The 23,974-nt window shown below is 34.4% G+C and overlaps 1 protein-coding gene across 1 annotated transcript in view; it reads right to left on the minus strand.

The window, feature by feature from the left end:
- LOC133523711 (collagen alpha-1(I) chain-like) overlaps positions 1 to 23,974 on the minus strand; it is a 105,718-nt gene that overhangs the window by 59,746 nt on the left and 21,998 nt on the right. Inside the window, exons 2-6 of the mRNA XM_061859395.1 lie at positions 23,504 to 23,835; positions 4,191 to 4,239; positions 2,258 to 2,289; positions 796 to 933; positions 107 to 283 (exon numbers count right to left, since the gene is read on the minus strand). Coding sequence (XP_061715379.1) covers positions 107 to 283; positions 796 to 933; positions 2,258 to 2,289; positions 4,191 to 4,239; positions 23,504 to 23,692 — 585 coding nt within the window. The 5' untranslated portion in view covers positions 23,693 to 23,835. The remainder of the gene's footprint in view (positions 1 to 106; positions 284 to 795; positions 934 to 2,257; positions 2,290 to 4,190; positions 4,240 to 23,503; positions 23,836 to 23,974) is intronic.

Here is a 23,974-nt window from a genome sequence, read left to right on the forward strand (position 1 = left end):
AAATGTTGTAATTAGTACTATAGTGCACAGATATAAAGTCTAAATTACAACCAAAATAATATATCGGTGTTTGAAAATACGATACTAAGTAATAACATTATTTTACCATGATTGTTGGTCCAGGAGGTCCAGGGGGTCCTTGTGGACCGGGGGTTCCATCAACTCCTGGCTCGCCTTTTGGCCCAGACTGACCTTCTGGTCCAGAAAGGCCAATGTCTCCTCTCTCTCCTCTGTCACCTTTTGGCCCTATTGCGCCCGGAGGACCTGGATCACCCATTTGTCCCTGTCAAAAGAAAACTAGTATACATTTATCGCCTTTTTTACTCGGTTTATTTAAAAAATGTTCTATTGAAAAATCAAGTAGGTACGAGTATGAAAATAATCTTATTACTTATTCACTTAAACGGGACATAATTCCACGTTTCGACGATGATATTGTCATCGTGGTTCTAGAAAAAGACTGACTAAAGTTTACATCGATATCTATAACCTCTCGAGTAGCACGAAGGTTTCATTTTAAAAAATATACCGTATTTTTATCACTGAAATGTCTATTTCTAACTAATCCTAAACTTCCACGTGAGGGCTGCTTCATATAAAAACGAACTGTCATAGCAACCATCATTCAGCGCGAGAGCTATGGTATAGTGCACGAATTTTTCGAACCAAGTAAATAAGTACACACAGGACAGTAAGGACAGTAATGATAACATTAATATCGTTTTTAAAGTTAACTTACAAACGGTTGACTGAATAATATGTAAAAAACGTGAAAGTCAATGTGAATAATCTTACCGTTTTACCCGGTGCGCCAGTGGTGCCATCCGCGCCTGTTGGCCCTTGGGGGCCCGGGGCGCCCTTAAGGCCGGGCACCGTCGACAGTAGCCGTGACAAGTCGTTAACTGTGCACTTGCATTGGCCGGACAAGGGGATCTGGTTTGAATATTAATATGATATTAAAAAATATAAGGATCGTATGTATATAGTATACTAAACCCCATTAAAGGATAGCTCACGTTAGACCGCCCCGTGCTCGGGCCGAGGCGTCCGATACGTAATTTTTTACGACGGCTGATCGGTGATCACGTGGTGCTTTCCATAGAAAACGAAGCAACCGAAGCTGCGGTCCGGTCCCAGTCCGGTCTAGCATGAGTTATCCTTTAACTGGACACGGATACTGAACTTCTTTTCAAATAAATTATTTACGGCCCGATTCGAAGAATGAGATACGATAACGATAAGTTCTAGTTTAGATAAGCACTCATTTAGATATCGTTTGTATGTCGTATAATTGACAGAAACAGCTCGATTCGATCAACCAATGTCACTTTGACGTTAGAAATATCGTAGATAGATCTTATTGGGATCACAGCGGAATCGGAATAAACGTCAATTTTGACATGTCGTTGAGTTATCGATCTTAAGATCTTCCCAAGATTTTAAACATGTCTTAATCATTCTTCAAATCGGGCCGTTAGTCGTGGTTATGATTATTGCAAAGCGAGTGATATATTTACGTCATATCTTTGACATTTTGGCAAAAGACATACATTTTTTTTCTATTGTTTGGACGGTAACGGATAAGTAAAATACCTTAATAGGTACAATTACAGTAAGGGGATAGAAGAATTAAGAGATAGTATTCTTATTCACTAGTAAGCACCAACTATCGTCGTTTCTGCCTTTCTTATTACAATGTTGATCGAAAATTTAATGATTAGGTTTTGGAGGGAAACGACTCTTAAAGTAAATATTATAATTATGATTCCACGAACATTTTCAGCGCATTCAATTAGCATAATAATACAATTTCCATTAGAAATCCATTAAAATAGTTATATAATATGTAGGTTGAGGTCGTGCAAAGGAGATTAGTTTATTATGCATAGACAAATAGAATATGGTATTGTAAAATGTACGAGTATAATAATGAGCGGCGGAAAACAAATACATAAATGCAATTATGTTGCTGCAATTGTTACTTCTTTTAGAATACCAAATTTGTTTAAATTAAAAATCATAAATATAAAAGATTGAAGTAAATTATAACGTCGTTTATTATAGCCATTTTTGATCTAGAGGTCTAAAGGATCCAGGGATCTAAAGGAATATAGGATCTAGGGCTAAGGACAGCGCTTGAGTGAGTGTGGCCAGGGCCCAGATACTCGTAGATACGAATTTATTATTTATATTATTTAATTGTTATGAGAATGGTTAGTAGGAAAGTAATCATAAGTATTTATAATGTGTTACTTACAAGCGCCCCTTTCTCCCCGGTTTCCGTGAAATCTGCAAAATTAATAAATTATTTTGAAAGAAAGCGTTTTTTTATTTATATATAAAAACCGAGTTTCCTTTAAAACTTTAATACCTGTCAGTAGGTATATCTAAACCAACAAGTCACATAGTGGCAGCGTTGCTTAGTCGCGGCAGATATTAGAGAAACAATTTTTCATACGGATTTTCATTTATTATTTATTTAAAATATGTTGGGTTTCTCCAGCCCACGATGTTTATTAAGATATTTGCAACAAGTCAAAATTATATTCAGAAGTTCTTCCTATGATTTGAACATCTTACAAAATCTAAGTACCTACAGTCAGTGAACTAATTAAATACCTACGTTGTCATACTACGAGTAGCTCTAAAGAAAAGCGAATACCTATGTTAGGGAACTAACTATACATACGATGCCAATACTAGCGGGAGCATTGACACGCCAGCGAGTCTACAACCATTGACTGGTAGCATCTATGTAGGCATAATATTATAAATCACCGGTAGATTTGTATCTGGTTTGGTTTCAAGGCAAGGCAAAAATAATATGAGCCCGACAATTAAATATTTTATATAGTTCAAGCAGTAATTTGAGAGTGCTGCTTCTAACAATTTTAAAATATACGGCACATTATTAATGCAAGTGTTTTATACATTCTTTAAATTATATTTAAATATATCATTTCAGTGGCACTCGCGACCTAATTTCTTTTATCAATATAATTATAACCTCGAATATATAAGTAACAATTTCTTTTATATTTTATATGAACCTCAGTAAAGATTAGTGTTATTAAACATGAACGTTTCTTTATGTTTATTTTTTCAGGTTGAAATTCTGTCGCCATCAGGTTTTTGATTTATTTGTTTTTATAATATGACTGGCGTGCATTGATGACAACTCATAAAAATGTTAATAATCTCAGTCGACATACAGAATAATTATATTTCCAACAAATAAAATGAATTTTTATTTAAAGTTTCATAAACATTTTCATGTAAAATGTTGCCATGACAATTCCATTTGGCTCCCACTGTCAAAAAGTTATCAGATCTAATGTAGCGCCAAGCGTCTAACTCTACTCGCCGTAACTTCACAACCTCTACACCTTAGTCAAAATATGTAGCTTAGCCGTTTCCTTATTACGAAAACTACTGTACTTATAACAGAAAAGTTATGAGTAATGAATCTGTTTTTCACCTGACGCTCATGAGACGTTTGTAATTATAATGTGATGAAAATCAGCGTTTAATATTGATAACCACTCAAGTACGAAGAGTGAACATTTTAAGTTTACCCATAAACAAAGTTAAATAAATCCGAATCTGACCATACAGAATTTCGAAGTATTTTTAACTTTTTTCGTAGACTAAATATGTATCATATAAAGTACACTTCAAAGAATACACGTACTGTATTCAAACGCTCACGTAGACGTGCATATTAACTTCGAGTATCGGCCCGATTCGAAGAATGAGATACGATAACGATAAGTTCTGGTTCAGATAAGTTCTCATTTAGACATCGTTTGTACGAGTATGTCGTATAATTGACAGAAGCAGCTCGAGTCGAGCAACCAATGTCCCTTTGACGTTAGAAGTGTCGTAGATAGATCTTATTGGAATCACATCGGAATCGGAATAAACGTCAATTTTGACATGTCGTTTAGTTATCGATCTTTCCAACCTTAAACGTGCCTTAATCGTTCTTCGAATCGGGCCGTTAGACATTTGTATGAACATATGTCGTTATTGATTTGTGCACTACGATATCGAGAGCAGAGCTACGAATGCGTACCGAATTCCTCACGCATACTTGAGCCTTTATGTACAAATTGTATTCGCGCTGTGCCAGGTCAGATTGATGAGTGGGGTAATCCTTAGTGGGGAGAAAAATTAAACGATTTACTTACATGGAGATGAATGGGATACGACCGGTAATCGGTTTTCATCTGGGTTTACCTGTGAAATAAAAAATCCTTATCAAGTTTTAATTCATAGACATGTAAATTTTATTACAGTGAAACAAACGCAAAGTGAGATTCAATAGAAATTGAAAATAATGTACTTAAATATGTCAGATTTTGTTAGCATTTGACATATAATCTAAAAGGTTTACGATGGTTGTTTCATTGAAATATTAATAATTAAATTATATTTTCACTAGTAATTGATATAAATAAAAGATATGTATATGTAATAATATTGATAAAATCATGGTTGTCCACAAAAATAAAAAAATAAGGTAAATCGGTTTGTTTAAATTATTTGCAATGACTATTGAACCACACTTTAGGTGTCGCAGATCCTCTAGATGGGTGAATCTTGCGCACTGTTTTAAAAAAAAGTATATACTCATTCATACTTTATTTCAATTTAATGTTCCTGGACATGAATTTCGTAAATTATTTTGTCATAATGTCAATTAAAATCTGCGTTTAAACAGTTTTTTTTAATTAAAATGATAATAAAATAATAAAGATTTCTTTTCATACAGAATGTAATGGAAAGATGAAGAAAAAATTTTTTGATACGAAAAAAAAAAATCTATGGGGCAGTTCGTCCAAGTCGGCCAATTCTGCATACAAAAAACGTTTAGCGTCAAAAAAATTTTTCTTCTACTTTGTCCATACAAAACACTATACCGATTAGCCCGTAAACGGGTCCCAACTATTTTTTTTACACCTTGATAACCCAGTTATTTTCTTAATGAATAATATATTCGGACTTATAAGTTCAAGTCACATGTTGAACAATATAATATGTACTCGTACCTATCAAATATATTATGCGGTCCTCTTGTCTAAATAATGGACCGTACAATATGATGACAGTTTCTATGAACTATTGTCTTGGTTAAGCTCACTATAATGCTAAGGATTGTGAGAACGTAGGATATCCGTGAGCTACCTACACAGTTGTGTAGAACTTTACTGTGTATAGGTCATAGACGTAGGTAATACTTAAACCATAGATTTATGTATTTACGGTGCTTCCACATTGGCTGTTTGAACATGTTACCATAATGTTGGTACATTTTGTAGTTGGTAATGTTGGTAGTTCGTAGCAAATAGTATTTTATTATGGTCAATCAAATACTATCAATATTATGTTGTTGTCCCTAACATATTATATTTTATAACATTTTATAACAGCCGACATGGGAGCACTATTAACAAGCATTTTTGTGCGTACAAATCTAATCGATACTCTTGAATATTATTATAATTTGTACATCTAGAAAAGATAAAGACTTCCTTTACAACGTTTAACTTAACGGTTTACTCGATTTTGACTGGGATTCTTATTTCGATTGTAATAACTGGTTATGAATTTGATTTGGATTTGTTTTCGATATAATCTTTCAGCTGTCTTATGATATTTCTGGTAAAAAAAGACATGTTACTGTTGTCAGCTGACAGATCATTAATAACCAGTTATTACAATCATAACTAAATAAGTCTCTAGATCAAATTGTTGACGGCAATTTCGCGCTCCGTTTTCCGGTTTTTGTTAATACCACGTCGGTGGCAAACAAGCATACCACCCGCTTGATAGTAAATGTTAACCGTAGCCTATAGATGCCTGTCACTCCAGAAGTGTTACTATTATGCGCGATGCCGACCCTAACACCCCGCGCCCTCGTTGAGCTCTTGCAATGCAAGAAGCAGAGCTGTCCGCCCCAGCAGGCATCGGTTCTACCGTTCTAACGTGGCCCGTCGAATGTCACTTAAACCTGAAACTATCTCTGAGCTACTTCGAAGACCTTGACTTTTACTGCAGATTTCTGTCTCAGCAACCATCTGTTCTACGAAAAATGTGTCCCGCCTACTATCGTTTAAGCCTGAAACTATCTGCGTGCTATATTAACGACCTTTATATTGTTGCTTATTGTCTATAAATAAGTTAGTCAAATAAGCCCCGCGAGTTGTAACGGAAGCAAAGCTATTAAGCTGCTCCATCACCAAGTTAAATGGTGATAGACAACCCTTGCATAAGTTAAGAAACGTACGAACATCGCGCACTTATTCGGTGCCCCACTTTTTTATGCTATAACCTTCAGAACCCTAGCTGCCTGCAAAAGCAAGTTGTACTAAATATTACCTTTTGTCAAGAGCATAATATTTGTCCCATTTTCTTCCAAACAAAATTCCCGTTTTAATGTATTATGTTTCAAGACTCTCTTCTATAACTTTATATTTACTTTAAATGTTGGTATTCGTGAACAGGCATAATTCCTATCCAATAAATCTAAACGATTAATTATGGAGCTGCTTTAGTGCCTCAATTTTCTTTGATCTCGGATCTCGGTCGTAATGGATGAAATGAGATATCTTTATTGATGTTCATTTATATAAAAGTTAACCATAAATGGAAATTATTTTAATGAAAAAAATATTTGAACGTACACCGTCAATATTACGTCTGAAAATATCGTACAAGGTAGTAATTACCAAGGAATAGGAATCTATAGGTACTTATAATCAATTTATACAAAACGTTGGATCTATCATTCGTTCTTTGAATTTATTAGAACTTATCGAAATTCCCCTCTGGGTTGAAAGACCAAGGCCGCTGGTAGACGTCCGGTATTTTTACAGGACAACGGTCCGTGTTACGCTACCACGTCCAGTTTCGTATGTGGCTACCGACAGCTACACCCAAGGAAACAAGACATCGTCGCCGGACACGGACAATTATCCGGTGAAAATACCGGACGTCTTCAAGTGGTCTAAGTCGAGTCACTTTCGTAATAACTAGTGCCTGTGCTAATTCATGGGATTAGGTTGCAGAACAAATCCCAGGAACTCCAAGTGAGCCGTGACAAAATGCTAGGGCAAAGCCAAGAAAATGATTATGATTCGTACGTTCATCCAGTCTTATTTGGAAATCTGGCTGAAAAGTGCTATTACTATCAGTATAAAACTATACAAATAAACTACAATATACTGGTTTTCATTTTTATCCTAAATATCTATTAGTATGGTTTTTGCAGCACTTATAAGAGCACTCACAATAACACTTAATAAGAAAAGTGATTTTTTTTTCGTGAACTGAGTAGGAAATAAAAATGAAACATGTATTTTAAATAAATTCGTTTTATTAAGACTGGACAGCGCGAAAAGGGTACTCGTACTATTCTAGCGAATATTTAGTCAGTTTCCTCATTATATATCAGTACATCTAGTGTAAATTTATATTTTTTTCTAGTACGCGTTTGCGTTAAGTCTCATTTTGTATGGGATTTTGAGTTTCCAAAACGTTCCGCTTGGCGCGCTGTTTCTAAATCCCATACGAAATGAGACTTAACTCAAACGCGTACGTCACGTTACTCTTTCGAATAAATTTACACTAGGGGCTCTGAAAACAAAACTATTCGCATAGCATGGTCTTACGTCTGTTAGTAATAACAGTTAAAGAAAAAGTGCCCAAGTAGATTATTAAACCCCTTAAATGGAACAAACATAACATAACATTACATACATAATGTTAACGCAGGCAGGTTAACGCAATTAATACTATCTTTTATTTATGCAAAGAGATAAAAAAAAGCGGGCTGAAAAAAGCGGTGTGCAGTCAAACAATAGTTCTACATGTTATATTATTATAGTTCTTAAAAGTTGTATACTTATTGCTACTGTGCTGTAATTATAAAAGTTGGTTGACTGTTATGTCAAATCAAGGTCTTTTTTCGAACAATCAATACGATTAGCGACTATGACGTCAGGTTCATCGCTGTTGAGAAAACAATAATTTTGGATTTAGATTTTATGGAAACATCTAATATTGCAACCTAAACATGGCCATTCTACATTCTAATCATTACATATCACAGTGCCAAAAATGACAACGCATATTATACAGTGAACAAACCTAACAGCAACAGTTACACTTGAAACAATGGAGAATTCACCGTTACATCACATAACACTCCAGCCAAGTGGCTGTAAAGCGATGCAGTACAACCAATTCCGCAGTCGACTTGCAGCATTTGACACGGGCGCGAGAACAATCGATATTTGGGATTATTCGTGTTATGTGCGGATCATCGAAGCGTTAATTGTTGGCAGACGTGTATTGAATATGATGAATTATATCAATAGTTGAGAGAGGTATTAAATTTAACTTAGTTACTGCAGCATGCTGCAGTCTAGTATGGGCATATTGGTTGTAGAACCGATTGCTGCTGGGATAGAATGATTCTTGAAGCACCTAGTGTCAGAAGAGAAGAAGGACTACACGAAAGCCTATTATGAGGCAAATTACCAATACAAATTGCAGATTTTTTAATATATGTTATTTTCTATTTTATTATATTTTTATAATAAAATATCGAAGCAAGATAGAACTAGAAAGTATTTCTATTTCTTTCCCGTATGAAAACGAGTTTAACCGAGCGTCACCGAAAGCGTAATCCCGAACCGGTGTCATTTCATTCTCCGCTTACCATAAAATTTAGTTCCCTCTTCATACAGGTTAGGAGAGAGGGCGGATTTTTTTTGCGAATTCAATCAATCAACCGGTTTTTGATGAACGAAATAATATAACGGTTTTGGTAACGATATACACAGGTATTTCGATACCGGGTCCGAGCCCTAGCGCCACCAAAATTTACTTAAGTTCCGAACTAAATGATCATCAATAAAGCTACCGTATCTAAAGCTATTGATTTAGTGTAAACATAAATAGCCATTGCCTGTACAATGTTCTCGTTTTAACCCGTTGAAACCACCACGGCAATAAGTACGCTCTCAGAGGCAAAAATCAATTTGTTATGCCGGCTGCAGGAGCAGCTTAAAAGGTTTCTGGCGTGGATACAAAAGAAAGCATGTATTTTATGCACAGTATTTACTCCTGGATAAGAAATATCCTCCACCTCCAGCAACTCGTTTCTTTTCAGTTTGACCGGTGAGCTAAATTTGTTTTGTGTTTTTTTTTTTATACCACGACGGTGGCAAGCAAGCATACTGCCCGCCTGATGGTAAGCAGTCACCGTAGCCTATGGACGCCTGCAACTCCAGAGGTGTTACATGCGCGTTGCCGACCCTTTAAAAATCTGTACACTCCTTTTTTGAAGAACCTCATACTGTAGACCCTCGGGAAAACCTCGGCAGGTAGCTCATTCCACAACCGGAGCGTGCGCAGGAGGAAGTTCCTCTTAAACCGCACAGTGCGCACCCTGCCGACGGCGGGCGGTGCGGTGATAGAAAGTAGCCGTGGGCATCATGTCAAACAATTCTTGAGAGCACAGCCCATTGTACAAGCGGTAGAACACACATAAGGAGGCAAAGTCTCTCCTTAGACTTAAAGGTATATGACCTTTTGCTAGCATCTGTAAAAACGCTAACGTTTTCGATCCAAACTGTATATATTCCTTGAAGGGTACCTGTTGCATTCGATAATCAACAATAATGTCACATTAATTATAATTGTTTTCTATTTCACCTAATCATAAGACTTTTGTAAGTATCAAAATGTATCTAACAGATTTACTGCAGGCGTATTACGGCCGTCACTATTTAATTGCGCATGAATTGACATTAAACAGCACTCGTCTTTTACTAATAAGCGGTGTAAGGAAGAATGTTGTCTCACGGTTCATGTCTTTTCATGCGTGCTAAATCCGATGATGATACCTACGCCAGCTTGTTACTGCAATACCAAACTTATTACTATAAATGATAATCATTTACAAATACCTTTAATTTTAAATAAATGGCGACTACATCTAGAACGTGAAAGTAACAGCTGTCTTTGATATTTGTTTCGCACTTTTCGCGCTACAGTTAATCGTAAAACAATTCCCAAGTAACTAATGTTTATTTGCCAATCCAAGTCAAAGTTGTAAGTACTTCGCTAAAACATTTTAGTAGTATTTATCTAAAGTTAGGCTTAAGTACCGCTAACGCTTTTAAAGGATTTAATTCCAGAGTTTCTACATTTGTGAAGTGTTGGATATTTCAATTTTACAATTCAATTTCACCTCTCGCTCGCAAAAATTTCAAAATCAAAAAGGAGAATGCTATCTGATGTACTTTAATTAAAATCGTTTTACTCGTAAATGTTAACAGGGCTGCAGGAAGTAAAATTTTTCATTCAGAGCTACTGAATTTCCTTTTGGGGTAAACCAGAATTTAATAAAAATATTTAAGCGGTGAGTGTATTCAGCTTGGTTCATTTGTCAGTTTGTATATACATATTCTTATTTTTATTTTAATAGTACATTTAGCATTTTACTTTTCCTTAGGCTTTAAGTTTTTTTTACTTTAGCGATAAGACCACCTGTTGTTACATATATCCAATTGTCTTTATTTGATTCTGTAGGTATTGTAAACTGTGTGAAGTTTTACTTAGCGCCTGAGCGCCTAAACATCTTGACAGTAATGGGCGCCTTTTTATCTCTTGGCTTGCAATTTACTTATACTATACCCGGTTCGTAAGACTATGTCCCCGCCCCTAACTTTTGAAAATAAATGAGCGTATAAAAAACTAGAAAAAAGTCACAAAATGATTGGTTGAGCCGGCAATCAGTTTTTGTGCAAAAACTACAGTTATTAAAACGATGTAGGTGTCGCAAAAATACACCCTTTTTAGGGTTCCGTAGTCAACTAGGAACCCTTATAGTTTCGCCATGTCCGTCTGTCTGTCTGTCTGTCTGTCCGAGGCTTTGCTCCGTGGTCGTTAGTGCTAGAAAGCTGAAATTTGGCATGGATATATAAATCAATATAGCCGACAAAGTCATACAATAAAATCTAAAAACTTAATTTTTTTTTTAGGGTCCCTCCCCTACACGTAAAGTGGGGGTGAACATTTTTTTTTTCTTCAACCTTACAGTGTGGAATATCGTTGGAAAGGTCTTTCAAAACTAATACGGGTCTTCAACAAACATTTCTTGATAAAGTGAATATATTCGGAGATAATTGCTCCGAAAGAAAAAAATGTGTCCCCCCCCCTCTAACTTTTGAACCATAGGTCCAAAAAATATGTAAACAATCTTGGAAGTAGAGCATAAGAAAGATATTAAATGAAAACTATAGCGGATATGATCAGTTTAGCTGTTTTTGAGTTATCACAAAAAGTTTCCCTTTCATAGTAAAAAGACGTACGAGTACACCCACAGTTCATCCCTTGGTTAACAATCTACCATACTTTAAGCTCCAGTTTAGCTTATTGTGACGGAAGAGTAACTACGGAACCCTATTCTGAGCATGGCCCGACATGCTCTTAGCCGGTTTATCTTATAATAATTATTATATATTTGTATTGTACAACATAAATTACGTATTTTGGCGCGTTTTTCTTCAAGTTTCCTTGTAAATATAGTTATACCTATTGATACTTATTTACTATAAAATATTTTATACGAGTATGTATATACGACACTTTATACTTACTATTATATCATATTTAAACTATAAAAGTAAGGTTGCCATGATTTAACGTTAGTATTTTTTTTTACAAGTCCATTGAATGGCACTACTGGGAAAAATCCTTCCTCTTTTTTCCACGTATACCTATCATGTGAAGTCTCCGCAGCAATTGGCATCAAGACAAGTGAAGTATTCCCTCCCTAGTCAAATGACGACCAAGAAAGAGATTAATCAGTATATAAGCAATAAAATGTGAAAAACATGGGAACAATTTATAATATATATAGAGGTATTATATTGAATGGTATTAGTTTAAGAAAGGCACGTTTCAGCAACAGGCCAAACCTCTTCTATATTCTCCAAACAGTTTCAGTAAGAGTTCCTCACAATAAATTTATATTGGATATGAATCCACAAATAACATCGAAGGGTCGGCTACACTCCTCAATCATTCCGCAGCAGGTAAACGAACCAGCTTTCATATTTAATGCAAGACTCATTTGAATAGTTTCTTGATATTCTTATCTCGGCTTGTAGGCGAGGCACGCTCTCGAGCACTCTGTTCAAGCCTAGATAGTCGCGAAACATATAAATAATTCATACGTGCCGTGTCGATATTGAAACAATCCGCTCGAGTATGCCTTTTCGGGTGTTTTTGGATTAAGGAGAAGCGAGTGAAACCGTGATATGTGGGAAAGCGATTTCCACGTCTAAATGGAAATATTTAAGAGTAGGAACAAAATTATATAAAAAACAGAAGCAAGAAATAAGTAGTAAGCGGTATTTAAAAAAGGTTTAAATTAGGACTAGTCTTTATCTTGATGTATTTTTTAACCTTTTCAATTATATTAATTTCTAACACAACAATTAACATTGTCTTTAATACAACATAAGAAATTGCACTTTTTTCTTATCCAATTACTCAAACCCTTACTTTGCCCTTACCTAACCCCACGAACACGATCCATCTCCAACCAAGGTGATCGATCTTATTTTTTCTTCCTACTTTATTGGAACGCCATCATTAAGCACTCCCACTTAATATCTAGAATATACCCCAGACCCACACATTTGCTTCCTATCAACAACTTCACGCGGTGTTACATTATACCACATAGTTGTTTATTTTTCGTGAAAAGACTCAGGCTGAAGGGATAACTAAGTTTCGCCGAAAGATTCTTATGCCAATTTCGTTTTGAAGTGAGGGGAAGAGTTTTTCTGTGGAGGCCCTTTAGCTTAAGTGGGATATATAAGGTTATTGAATTTTATTATACAGTGCAGATAGTGGGTACCTACGATTTTTAGTGATAGATAAAATATGCATATAGTAATGATTTAAAAGTATCTATAAACAATTACAGGAGGAGGAGGGAGTGAGACGACTAACTTTTTTGTGGCCCAGCTTGTCTTGCTTGCACGTGATCCTTTTGCTGTTCAACGGAAGAGAAAGCAACAGAGAAGGAAAACATGAAACAAACTCAGCTTGCTTCCAGCCAATCCAACCCCGCGCGCATTGACTCATCTTTCATAATAATGCATTGTCACCTGACTTACCTATATATGCAAAATTTCAGCTCAATCGAAAACCGGGAAGTGGGTCAAATTTACCTTCCAAGATTTTACCCACACAAACACACATACATACTAACAGGGCAAATTTATTAAAAGCTTGTAAAACGCCTACATTTGTAAGAAGAGTAGCGTACAAAACAAATTTCTAGAATACCAAGAAGGGTAAAAATCCTGATTTATTAGCTATATATAGCTATACATATTTTGAAAACGAATACCTCTTTCGAGTACTTTCAGAAACACATGGATGTAACAAACATTAGGTAAGTACACATAGCTAATAAACATGCATTGCAAATACCATGCTGATTAGCTTCCGGCCGTTTGCCGGATCATTTCCGGTTGATTTATTATGCGGCAAGTGTAATGAACTAGCCAATCTCTCATTATCGAGATTTTCAAATATAATATATTCCAGTAAACAGCCATAATCCCAGAAAAATCATTTGGTACATTATGATTTCTACTTCAAAGGCTTTCCATCGCAATCCAACATGGCAACGCAGCGAGCTTAAAAAAATAAAAAATATTATAGGACATTACACAAATTGACTAAAATTGAGCTTGATGGGCAAGTTTGCAATGGCGGCAGCCCGGAGCTGGTATCAATAGGTAGGTAATTATTTTATGTTAAACTAAGTCTACGGATTCCATTTTTAGTCACTCGCGTGACATATCGCGAAACATGTCGCGCGAGTGACTAGTGAGAAACAAGTGAGTGGAATCCGTAGAATTAGTTTAATGTTAGTATATCTAACGACAGTTTTAATTCAATTATTTTATACATAATTGAATTAAAACTGTCGTTAGATATATTTTATATATATTTTGGATATATTTATAATAAAGTTCAGGTACAATTAGGTCCAGTGATTAAGCTTAGTTTTTCATTAGTTTTATGTTTAGATATATTTTCGTCGACGGTGATTTAGGGCAAATTTTCTATTTACAGTTCATTTTTAATTTTAGTTTGTGATTTTTACTTTAAGACCTATTATATTTTTACTATTTGTTATTATATTTATTAAGTCATGGCTTCAACTTGACTGCATATAAACATTCCATATCATGTTAAGCACATGTCTTAGTCTGTATATTCATAAAAAAAAAATATTTACACAAAAATAGAACATTATATGAAAAATTATAAATATCTTATCTCTATGTAAGAAGTCTATGAGTCTCTAACACATTTTGTGAATACAAATATACTATGTGAATACAAACTTAATACCCACCGCAAAAATAATAAAATAAAAAATTGTCGTAGAGGAGAAAAATATATACTGTAAAATATTTACCTTAACATACACAAGCCATGCAATGGTGAACGGAAAGAGGCGTGAAGAACACGTAAATATTAGGTTCATAAACTAGAAGATTTTGAGGCAAAAATGAGTGTTTGATAAAATTTAACATTGATAAAATCTGCTATCAATAAGTTATCATAGATTAACAATTAATATATGTAACTTTTACTTGCTGTAAATAAACGATAAATATTTAATTACAAATCGCTACATAATTTCTTTATTAATTACATATATTTAGTACTTAAAATTAAAAACGTAAACTGTAGTATACAAGGGCAAAAGAATAGCAAACTACCAATATATAAAAGAAGATAATTATCTTGTGTATTTCGCGGTAGCTAACTTCTCATTCAAAAATATCTAATGTTAAGGTAATATCGATAACAGACATTTCAAGTTGTCAATCACTTTATTTTGCCACTAACACTTCTATGTCTGCTCATAAATAAAACAAATACCAATACCAGATAGGTATTTACAATTACCATTTTATAGAAAACGTGAATACGTAATGTTTGGTTTCTGAATAAACTAAAAAAAAAATCCGTCATTTAGCATTATTTAACACTAACACTAGGTGTTACCGGCTTACCGGTGACTTCCTACACGTGGATATTTTTTGGTTGTTGTGGAGATCATTATTATACAAAAAAAGCATTGAGAGATCTCTGCATACACTTGAACCACAGGCTGCAAGTATAAGAAGTCTGGTAAAAATGCCCTAAAAAACTTCCATACCTGCGAACCAACATAATATTATTATTCCTACTTCTCACCGCCAATGCCCTACGCTTCCACTCCACATCAAGAAATATTTGTCGTGAGAAAGGTCATCGGTAACCCAGTGCCCCAGATACTTGGACTTAGTGACATTTTTAAGTCAGTTCCTCCAAGTTTCAGTTTCAATATTTGGGCTTTTGTGAACCCGCTTTAAATAAGAGTAGCTCAATTCTTGGAGTTGTTTATGAGATTTTGTTCATTATTTTGCCACCAACTGCAACTTTCTAGCACTAACGATCACCGAGAAAAGTTGCAGACGGACGGACAAACGAACATGGCAAAATTATACGGGTTCCTAGTTGACTACGGAATTCTAAAAAATAACAATGGAAAAGGTAATCACGGTTCATATCCCGGTCGATTTAAGTCTAGTATCCTAAAAAATGCCTTACCCTATACCAACCTTCAACCACATTTTAACCCCTTAGGTGCTACGACTAAATTTTTCTTGTTATAAAAGTAATACATATTATAAAAGTAACCTACTGTGCAAAATTCAACTTTGCAGCTTTGTACTTTCGGCTCTGCTTTGATGAGTCGTTTAGTCAGACATGCAGGCATGCATTTAATAAATATACGAGTAGATATATAATTCACCAGTTGTCATTTATATGTCCCTTCTACAAATGTAAAAATATTAACTATAGATAATGCCTTCTAACGCTTACGGCAACTAAGTGTAGTCTGTTGTATTTGAGTGATAAAATGGAAGCGTAACTAAATGATTTGTTATAATTGACCAACGGGCAGGTAGATGCATAGATCTCTTAACAACCAATTTTGCAATGGTATGTTAGACTCTGACCTTAGAATGATAGAAAATAGTTATTATGTTGGTAATATGATAATTCAATAACTCATAGGGTGGTTCGCTTGGACTTCTAGCTTCCGACGCGTCGGAAGCCGGTGTTGCTCGAAGTTTCAAGTAGATTAAAATTAGTCGCGTCCCGTTATATCTTGGACCGTACAACCACGTTCAGTTCTGAGTGATACACAAAAGGAAACTTAACGATGTCAGTCACGAAAGCCGTTACACTAAAATCAGTAGTCACACTGATTTAAATAAATTATTAGTATTCTACTGTTAATGATCTTTTTATACACGCGTTTTTGAATTATGAAGATTTTGGTATAATTTATGTTACAATAATTGGTATTGTACATAATTCATATTTGATAATAATTGGCTTGAATAAATTGTCTCTATTAATATATAATTAATGAAGTTTAGACATTTATTTATTTTCAAATGTGAAGAACCTAACTAAGATCATTTGCTAGTTGGACATTTATATTTTAAAGTTGTATCTACCCAAAACTTGCATTTTAGATTTAAGTATTTTCTGAATCACGAGCTCTTTTACATACAAGTTTTTTTGTCCGTTTTGTTACGGTCATAGAAGGTTGTATTAAAAACACTTTCTTTCTTAGTAAAAATAGAAAAAGCTCGTGTTAAAAAATTTGGTACAACTTTAAATGGAAATGCCAATTTGAGCAGGTCAAAGTACTATATTTTGAAATGAAAGAAAGGTAATGAAATAAATACATTTTATTTCTTTACCTATATTTTAATCCCAATCAAGCTACAACATTGATTTAGGTAAGTAGCAAAGACATATATTATGTAGATTTGAAAAAAGAAATAGCTTTTAAGCTACATATAATTTTGTAGGTACCCAAATAAGGAAGCCACATAATGACAACTGTTGAATAAACAAATGGGAACATTAATCAAATGGAGTAGTAATCCCTTACTTCGAGCTCCCGCTCGATTCTGATCTAACCTTTTGTTACGTTTTTGATATTATTTTGACACGACCTTCGAGATCGTGACGCTGATTTAGGCCATGTGAAACGTAATAAAAGTCGTTCGTGAGATGCACACCAATCACCAAGACAATCGTCAAGGTTCTATCAAAAACAGTTCAAAACAAATTGTTAAAAGACTATTTACCAAAATAGTCCAAAACCAACAGGATTAAGAATTAAGTCCTAAGATAGGTATTTATATGTACTTTATTTCGTTCTATGGACACTAAGTGGAATTCCATTTCAGAGCTTAGATATTTCTATTTTAGTCAAAATGTGTCACCCTTATTACCTAGGCAATAGAGTCCACCGCTGGAAGAGCGCGGCCAATGATTTGCCGTACTCGCAACGGTGCGCGAACTTCTACCCTGCAGCAAGTAATTAAGGTAATAAGGGTGTTGACAATTAGACTAAAATATAAATACCCCAGTTCTGCAATGGAATTCCGTTAGTGCCCATAGAACGAAATGAAGTACATAGAAATACCTATCTATTTAATGACTTAGAACTCTGTTTCTGTTGGTTTTGAGACCAGGCTTCAAACAAAAGTGCCCATGGTCCTTTGAATCGGGCTCAAGGCATATACGGGAAGCAATTACTGAAATCATAAAAACCTTTGACTGTATATAATGTGTACGTATAAAGTGTACAATTGATCTGCTAGTCAGTTTGGGAAAGGTCTGCTTTCAATGGCCTCCTCGAAGATAATGCATCTTGAGCTTAGGGATATCTTAACCGAAATCCGATATAAATGGATTGTGCTCGTGTTAAGTTGTCCTTTTTCCACGGCTGTTGAGATAGTGACGTCTAGAAATTAGGTTTCGCTGTAAATAAAAAAAAAAAAGATACTTGATAAAAAATTTGAGGCCTAAAGAATATGAAAAAAATGACAATATTTTTCAATCTTGTTTTTTTATGTAATATAAAAATTATATTTACCACTAGCTTTTCTGTGCAGGAAAACATCGTGAGGAAACCTGCATACATCTGCGAAGGTGTAGGTATGTGAAGTCCCAAATCCGCATTGGGCTAGCATGGGGACTATAACCCAAGCCCTCTCACGCATGAGAGGAGGCCTGTGCCCAGCAGTGGGACGTATATAGGCTGAATTATTATTATTTTATTTTTTTGTCCATTCCAATACTATACAAATATATCTTCTATCCTGTCTATCTAAGACTTCATTTATGTGGAATTAGCACTTTTGGTTTGAGCTGCTTTTTCATCATCTTTCAATCAATTAAATAAGTTCGTTGATATGAACTATTTTATCTCTTGCCTGAGACTTAAGCTATCTTCATACAAAGTTTCATCGCATCTAAATTGCTTCAGCGATTTAACGGTGACGTGGTAGGTAACAGACGGACAGACTGCGACTTTCACATTTAAATATTAGTAGGATAGGGTACCTACTTATAATGTTTAGCAAGCTGCGATATTGCATGAACACAATTATGAATAGTATTCTTTCATAATGTGGCCATGCATTTTTGCTGCTGGGTGTGCCTAGTTACGTTATATCATGAAGTAACAAATTGACTTAAGCATATCCCAAAGTTCTCTCATTGGCAACTGTAATCTGCTGTCATGCAACGTTAAATATGGCAGATAATACTTTTAAATTTTCGCCTATGAGTAGTATAACGCACAATAAAACTTTGTGAGAGTTTTGTTTGTAAAGACTATTCCCATATTCCTGTCGTTGTACAGAACTCTCACTTGTTTAACCTACCACTACACTGTTCGTTTGAAATCACTATTCTACTGAAAATTAGCGTCGCGGAGCGTGCCATGTGGCTCATACCGTGACACCAAGCTGAGTGCGGACCAAATGGTAAGCAACTTTTAATTTTGTGTAGTTATTTTTAGTTAGTTTATAGGCTTATGTTGTCACTAGACTTTAAATTGTCCGGGATATGAACCGTGATTACCTTTTATATTGATTTGAGCTGTCGACTAACCGTGAATCCTTCAAAAGGTTATGTTATTGTGCTAATAAATGATTTCTCTTCTTCTTCTTCAACTTTTATAATAGATGTAACTCTGTGCCTTTTTTTGCATAATGTTCAACAAATTGCAATGTTAACTAAAACACAGTAACTTCCATGAATTTTCTCTCGAGGCATTGCACAGATTATAAAAGAGATAAGGTAAAGCGGAATAAGCGTTTCCTTTCGTGTAGAACCCTAAAAAGTAAAATTTGTATGCTGACCGCAATCTGGGCAAAACTCGTTCGTGTAAGCGTATTTTAATTAACAGGACTCACGAAGTTTATAATTTGTATTCAAAACCTAGGCTCAATTTGATTTTGATATAAATTTGCATCTTCATTTTGCTGCTGCTTAAGTAGATAACTGAAACAAGTTGATATGTAATTCAATAAACATAGTAGGTACTATAATATACCGGGTGTTTCCTGTAACATGAGCAAATACTTCAACCGTATATTGTACTCCTAAAACGATGTAACTTTTGATTAACAACTTTTAAAAATTATGAAATCTTTAGATTTTATGTTTTTCATACAAATTTAATATTATATTCAATGTATGTACGCTGACATCAGTGTGTTTGACGTTGCTTGTCACGCTTTAAACGTTACAAAATTCGCAATACATTGCATCGTAGAATTAACTTCAATGTGTAATAAAAACGAAACAAATTATTTTAAAAAGTTGCTGAAAAAATGTTGATGAGTTTGAGGAGTACAGCCTACTGTTTAATTTATTGCTCCTGTTACAGGAAACACCCGGTATAAGTAAATAATAATTGTATTTTTAAATCCAGATTCATGTTTGCCAATTTTATTTTTAACATTGATCAATACTTTTTCATTTACTTAGTTCAAATTTTTTATCTTATATTCTTTGTAATAATTAAGATTCGCATTCTTATTTCAGTTGTTACTTAATCCTAGTTTGGCGTAGATAAGTAATCTTTGAAAATTGTTCACGAAAGTGAAAACTTTTAACTTCTAATAAATTCTTAAAGGCTGACGTGCCACTGACTCGACTAAAATTAACCTGAACTAAGCAGGTATTATCAGTTTTTAATGGTGATTTATTACAGCAGAGAGCAAAGACTTTTTCATTGAGCTTTTTTAAGCTTTATCTTTTACAATCTAAAAGTCCTAACGTTATCATTAATAACGTTATCGTTAAAGAAAATTTGTAACTAATTTACATATATGGGTATATTACCTGAAATAAATAGTTCAATTCAATTCAATTCAATTAATAATAATTTATACGCTTACGTTATATATTGTGGCAAATTAATATTAACTTTGTTCTGGACTAAACACAGCACATTAATAACTAATTTAAATAGGTTTAGTTGTCAATTAAATATTTTATTTTTAATTAATGATTGGTACTGAAATTATATTGAATTATTTCTAAGAATAGGATACACCGTGGGAAAAGCAAAAATTCCTGAATATACATGCAATGTGTCGCAAATACCTCGATTTTATTTTTCTTTGAGAAAATCTTTGATGTCATCAAAATTTCAAGCACACTCTATCGTTATTAATATATAATGTATAGCTTAGCTCGGTTCATTCTTAAGCTGCCAAAACTTAAACAAAAGATAATGTTTAAATTGAATGTGCAGTGAGTTAATCTTCTTTATAATTTCAGACGTCTTAACTTAAGATCTGAATCGTATTCGTGAATACAAAAGTGTGAAATTGAGTAGAACATGCTGGTAAATAGATAATCAAATCATTTATAATTAAAAATACGTCTAATTTTAAATTACGCAGTAATATCGAGGCCCAGAATAGACAGCGATAAAATTGCCCATGCAAACGAGAAAGTTTTATAAAACTATATTTTGTACATTTCATTGGTTGATGAGCTATGTAGGTATAAGCACAAAAATAGACAAAGGAATAAAACTAATAAAGCACCACTTTGAATTCATAACCTTAATACCGAGGCCATCATTTTCCATTATACTTTTTCTCTTGTGCTATCATATTGCTGGTTAAATTTTTAGACAGCGGCAGGCTAAAATTTCATCCGAATTTTTAAGCGTCAATGTTCAGAATACATAATCCCAGTGGGTTGCATGCCTTGCCAATGTGCCAACGTTTATTATTTGGCAGCAAACTTATCGCTTTAGACCGCCAGGCTCGTTGCTTTTGGTTGTTTATGCTGTCAGTCAGGAGAATATCCTAGCCATGAGCAATAAAGAGATTTTAGTGAGAAAATAACGAACGCAAAAAGAACTTTACAACGTTTACCACGTTCGGAATATCGTGAGGTGCAAAGTGCTTTTTGAGCATGTATTTTTGTGGTGTCATAGTTCTTTTTTAAACTAATATGGTTAGGCGAGTAAAAGTCGTACACCGTATATAAAATCAATATCCTGTTCGACATCAAAAATATACAGATATTTATTTAATTATTCGTGACGTAAGTAGGTATTCGATTAACTTTAAGCGTTGAGCGTTTTTAATCGCTATTTTAACTTAGAGGTACCTAGTTCTCATTGTTTATTATTATTCTCTTTTTATTATTATTATTTAAAAATAAAACCTATCCTAACTAGAGAATTTAGTTTTTCGTTGCATTTTTGACGTTACTTACAACAAGTGCTTAAATAAAAAAGTACTCTAAATACATGAACGCGACTATTTAATTACCCAATGCTTCATAATATTGATCTTCTTAAACTATCGCATATTTCTCTCTTTGTAGTGAAGTAAGGTGAAATTATTTCAGAAAATCTCCTAGACTGCCTTTTTTCCAGCAACAGTATAAGCTATAAATTCTCGCGGTGCGACTAAAAGGAAATGAAGTGTGGGCAAAAAAGAGACACGTGATACTAGAGGTATAAACTAACATGAATTTGTTTCGTTCCTTGAGCACTCGTCTTAGCGTGGCTTCTGCTGGGAAAACCGTGCTAGATTTTTTATTACTATTTATAGTTTGCAACTTTATTTTCACAAGATCTGCATTTCAAAGGGTTCACTACTTTTAAAGTGAGACTCGCTCGTAGTTTAGAGTTCGTGACGGAAAAAGAAGTGTGTAATTTGACACACACAAAGCCGTATGCTGGTTTAAATGATGCATTTCTGTTTTTCAAAGACGAAGTGACAACAAAGGAGAAGATTTTTAGCTTCAGTTGGTGTTGTTTCACATTATTTTGTTTTATTTCAGACAATCAAGCTTGAATAACGTTGAATATATAATACTCTATGAATATTGGGCGAGAAATCTCGTAAAAAAGCAAGAGAAACACGTTCCTAAATAAAATAGCAATTGTTGTATTTAAAATATCATAATCATTTAGGTTGTGTTATCATCTGTGCATTATGCTACCTACATTTAATACAAATTGACATAATAGTGATATTTATTCACACATAAATAAGTGCCTATTCATTTATCTTTGGCAGAAATGATATATCGCTTTTAGCCGCCGACTAGACTGCCTCGCAATAGGTCACACCTCGACGCCACTTTATTTATAGAAACGTTCGTAACAATTTAAATGTATGAATGAGATGCTGTACTTTTTGACTAGGGTCAGATAAAGAGTTTTATCTTGTATCTTTATTATGGCGTTCTAAAAGTCACAGAAAATTTCGTGTCTAGGTTCGAAGCTATATTCAAGGTCTAAGTTTACAAAATTATTAAGGTTTTTATGTATCCAATGACGTTTACATTTATTTAAAATTGTAGAGTATAAAATTAATTATTACATCGTGAGGAAACCTGCATAAATCTGCGAAAAAATTCAAAGGTGTATGTGAAGGTCCCCAATCCGCATTGGGCTAGCGTGGGGACTATAGCCCGAGCCCTCTCGTACATGAGAGGAGGCCTGTGCCCAGCAGTGGGACGTATATAGGCTGAATTATTATATTTTTATTCCCTTTATTTAATTTTTTCTCTTACGTTAGGTTTTTTACAATATGTATATAAAAGTAAAATATAAAAACACAAAACAATACAATTCTTCTTCTTCTTTCTATATTTTTATTATTATTAAAAGTAATTATTATGTTGTAGGTATACTTTTTTTTCAAAGACCGCGCATGATGCATTAGACACATATTTCGTATATACTGTAATGCTATGTCAACCATGAATCTAGTGGTACATAATACCTTCTTTAAGAGAATTCAATCATATTCCAACGCCCTTTTACCCTTTGAACACTTTACGTTATAAACAAAAACGTCCCTGACACGCTAAGGTCCCGGACGCAAGCAAGTTAATGTAAACCTTACTTAAAAGTGTGAAGGTTACCACAGGTCACCTATAGTTAGTTGTAAATGACGCGGTGGGTACTATTAGTAACGACGACTTTTGGTGTTCTTGGCGATCAAAAGGTTAAGTTTGTAAACTTAGTTCAACAAATAATACTTACAGCACGATGCGTGACAAAAGATGTTCTGCCCTGCAGTCTCGCACTGATCTTCGCCGGAGAATCCTCATCTTCTCTCCTAGGGTCGAACCAGCCAAACGCAGCCCCCACCACTAGCACAGCGCCCAACACCATTAGCGCCAAAAACCCCCCAATCGCTGCTTTCGTCGCTTGAGATATCACCATAGCCATTTTGAAGAGCACTTATCACCTCAACGTCATTATTTAATTCTAGTTCAATCTTGAGATTCTTAAGTTCGCACTGTTTTATGTATTTTTGTCATTTTTGGGCACTTGTTTTAAAGATTCATTGGTTGTTTTTCTAAGAACTACATCTGAAAAGGTTGAAGGCCGTTATACACATCTGAAACGTTTCCCGTAAGTAGGTTCTTATCTTTTTTATTTTAAATAATCTGGTTTTCTTCTAAGATTGAAAACATAATAAAGGCATAAAAGTCCTTTCCTTATTCGGTT

Source organism: Cydia pomonella, chromosome 12, assembly GCF_033807575.1.
Source record: "Cydia pomonella isolate Wapato2018A chromosome 12, ilCydPomo1, whole genome shotgun sequence".
Taxonomy (NCBI): domain Eukaryota; kingdom Metazoa; phylum Arthropoda; class Insecta; order Lepidoptera; family Tortricidae; genus Cydia; species Cydia pomonella.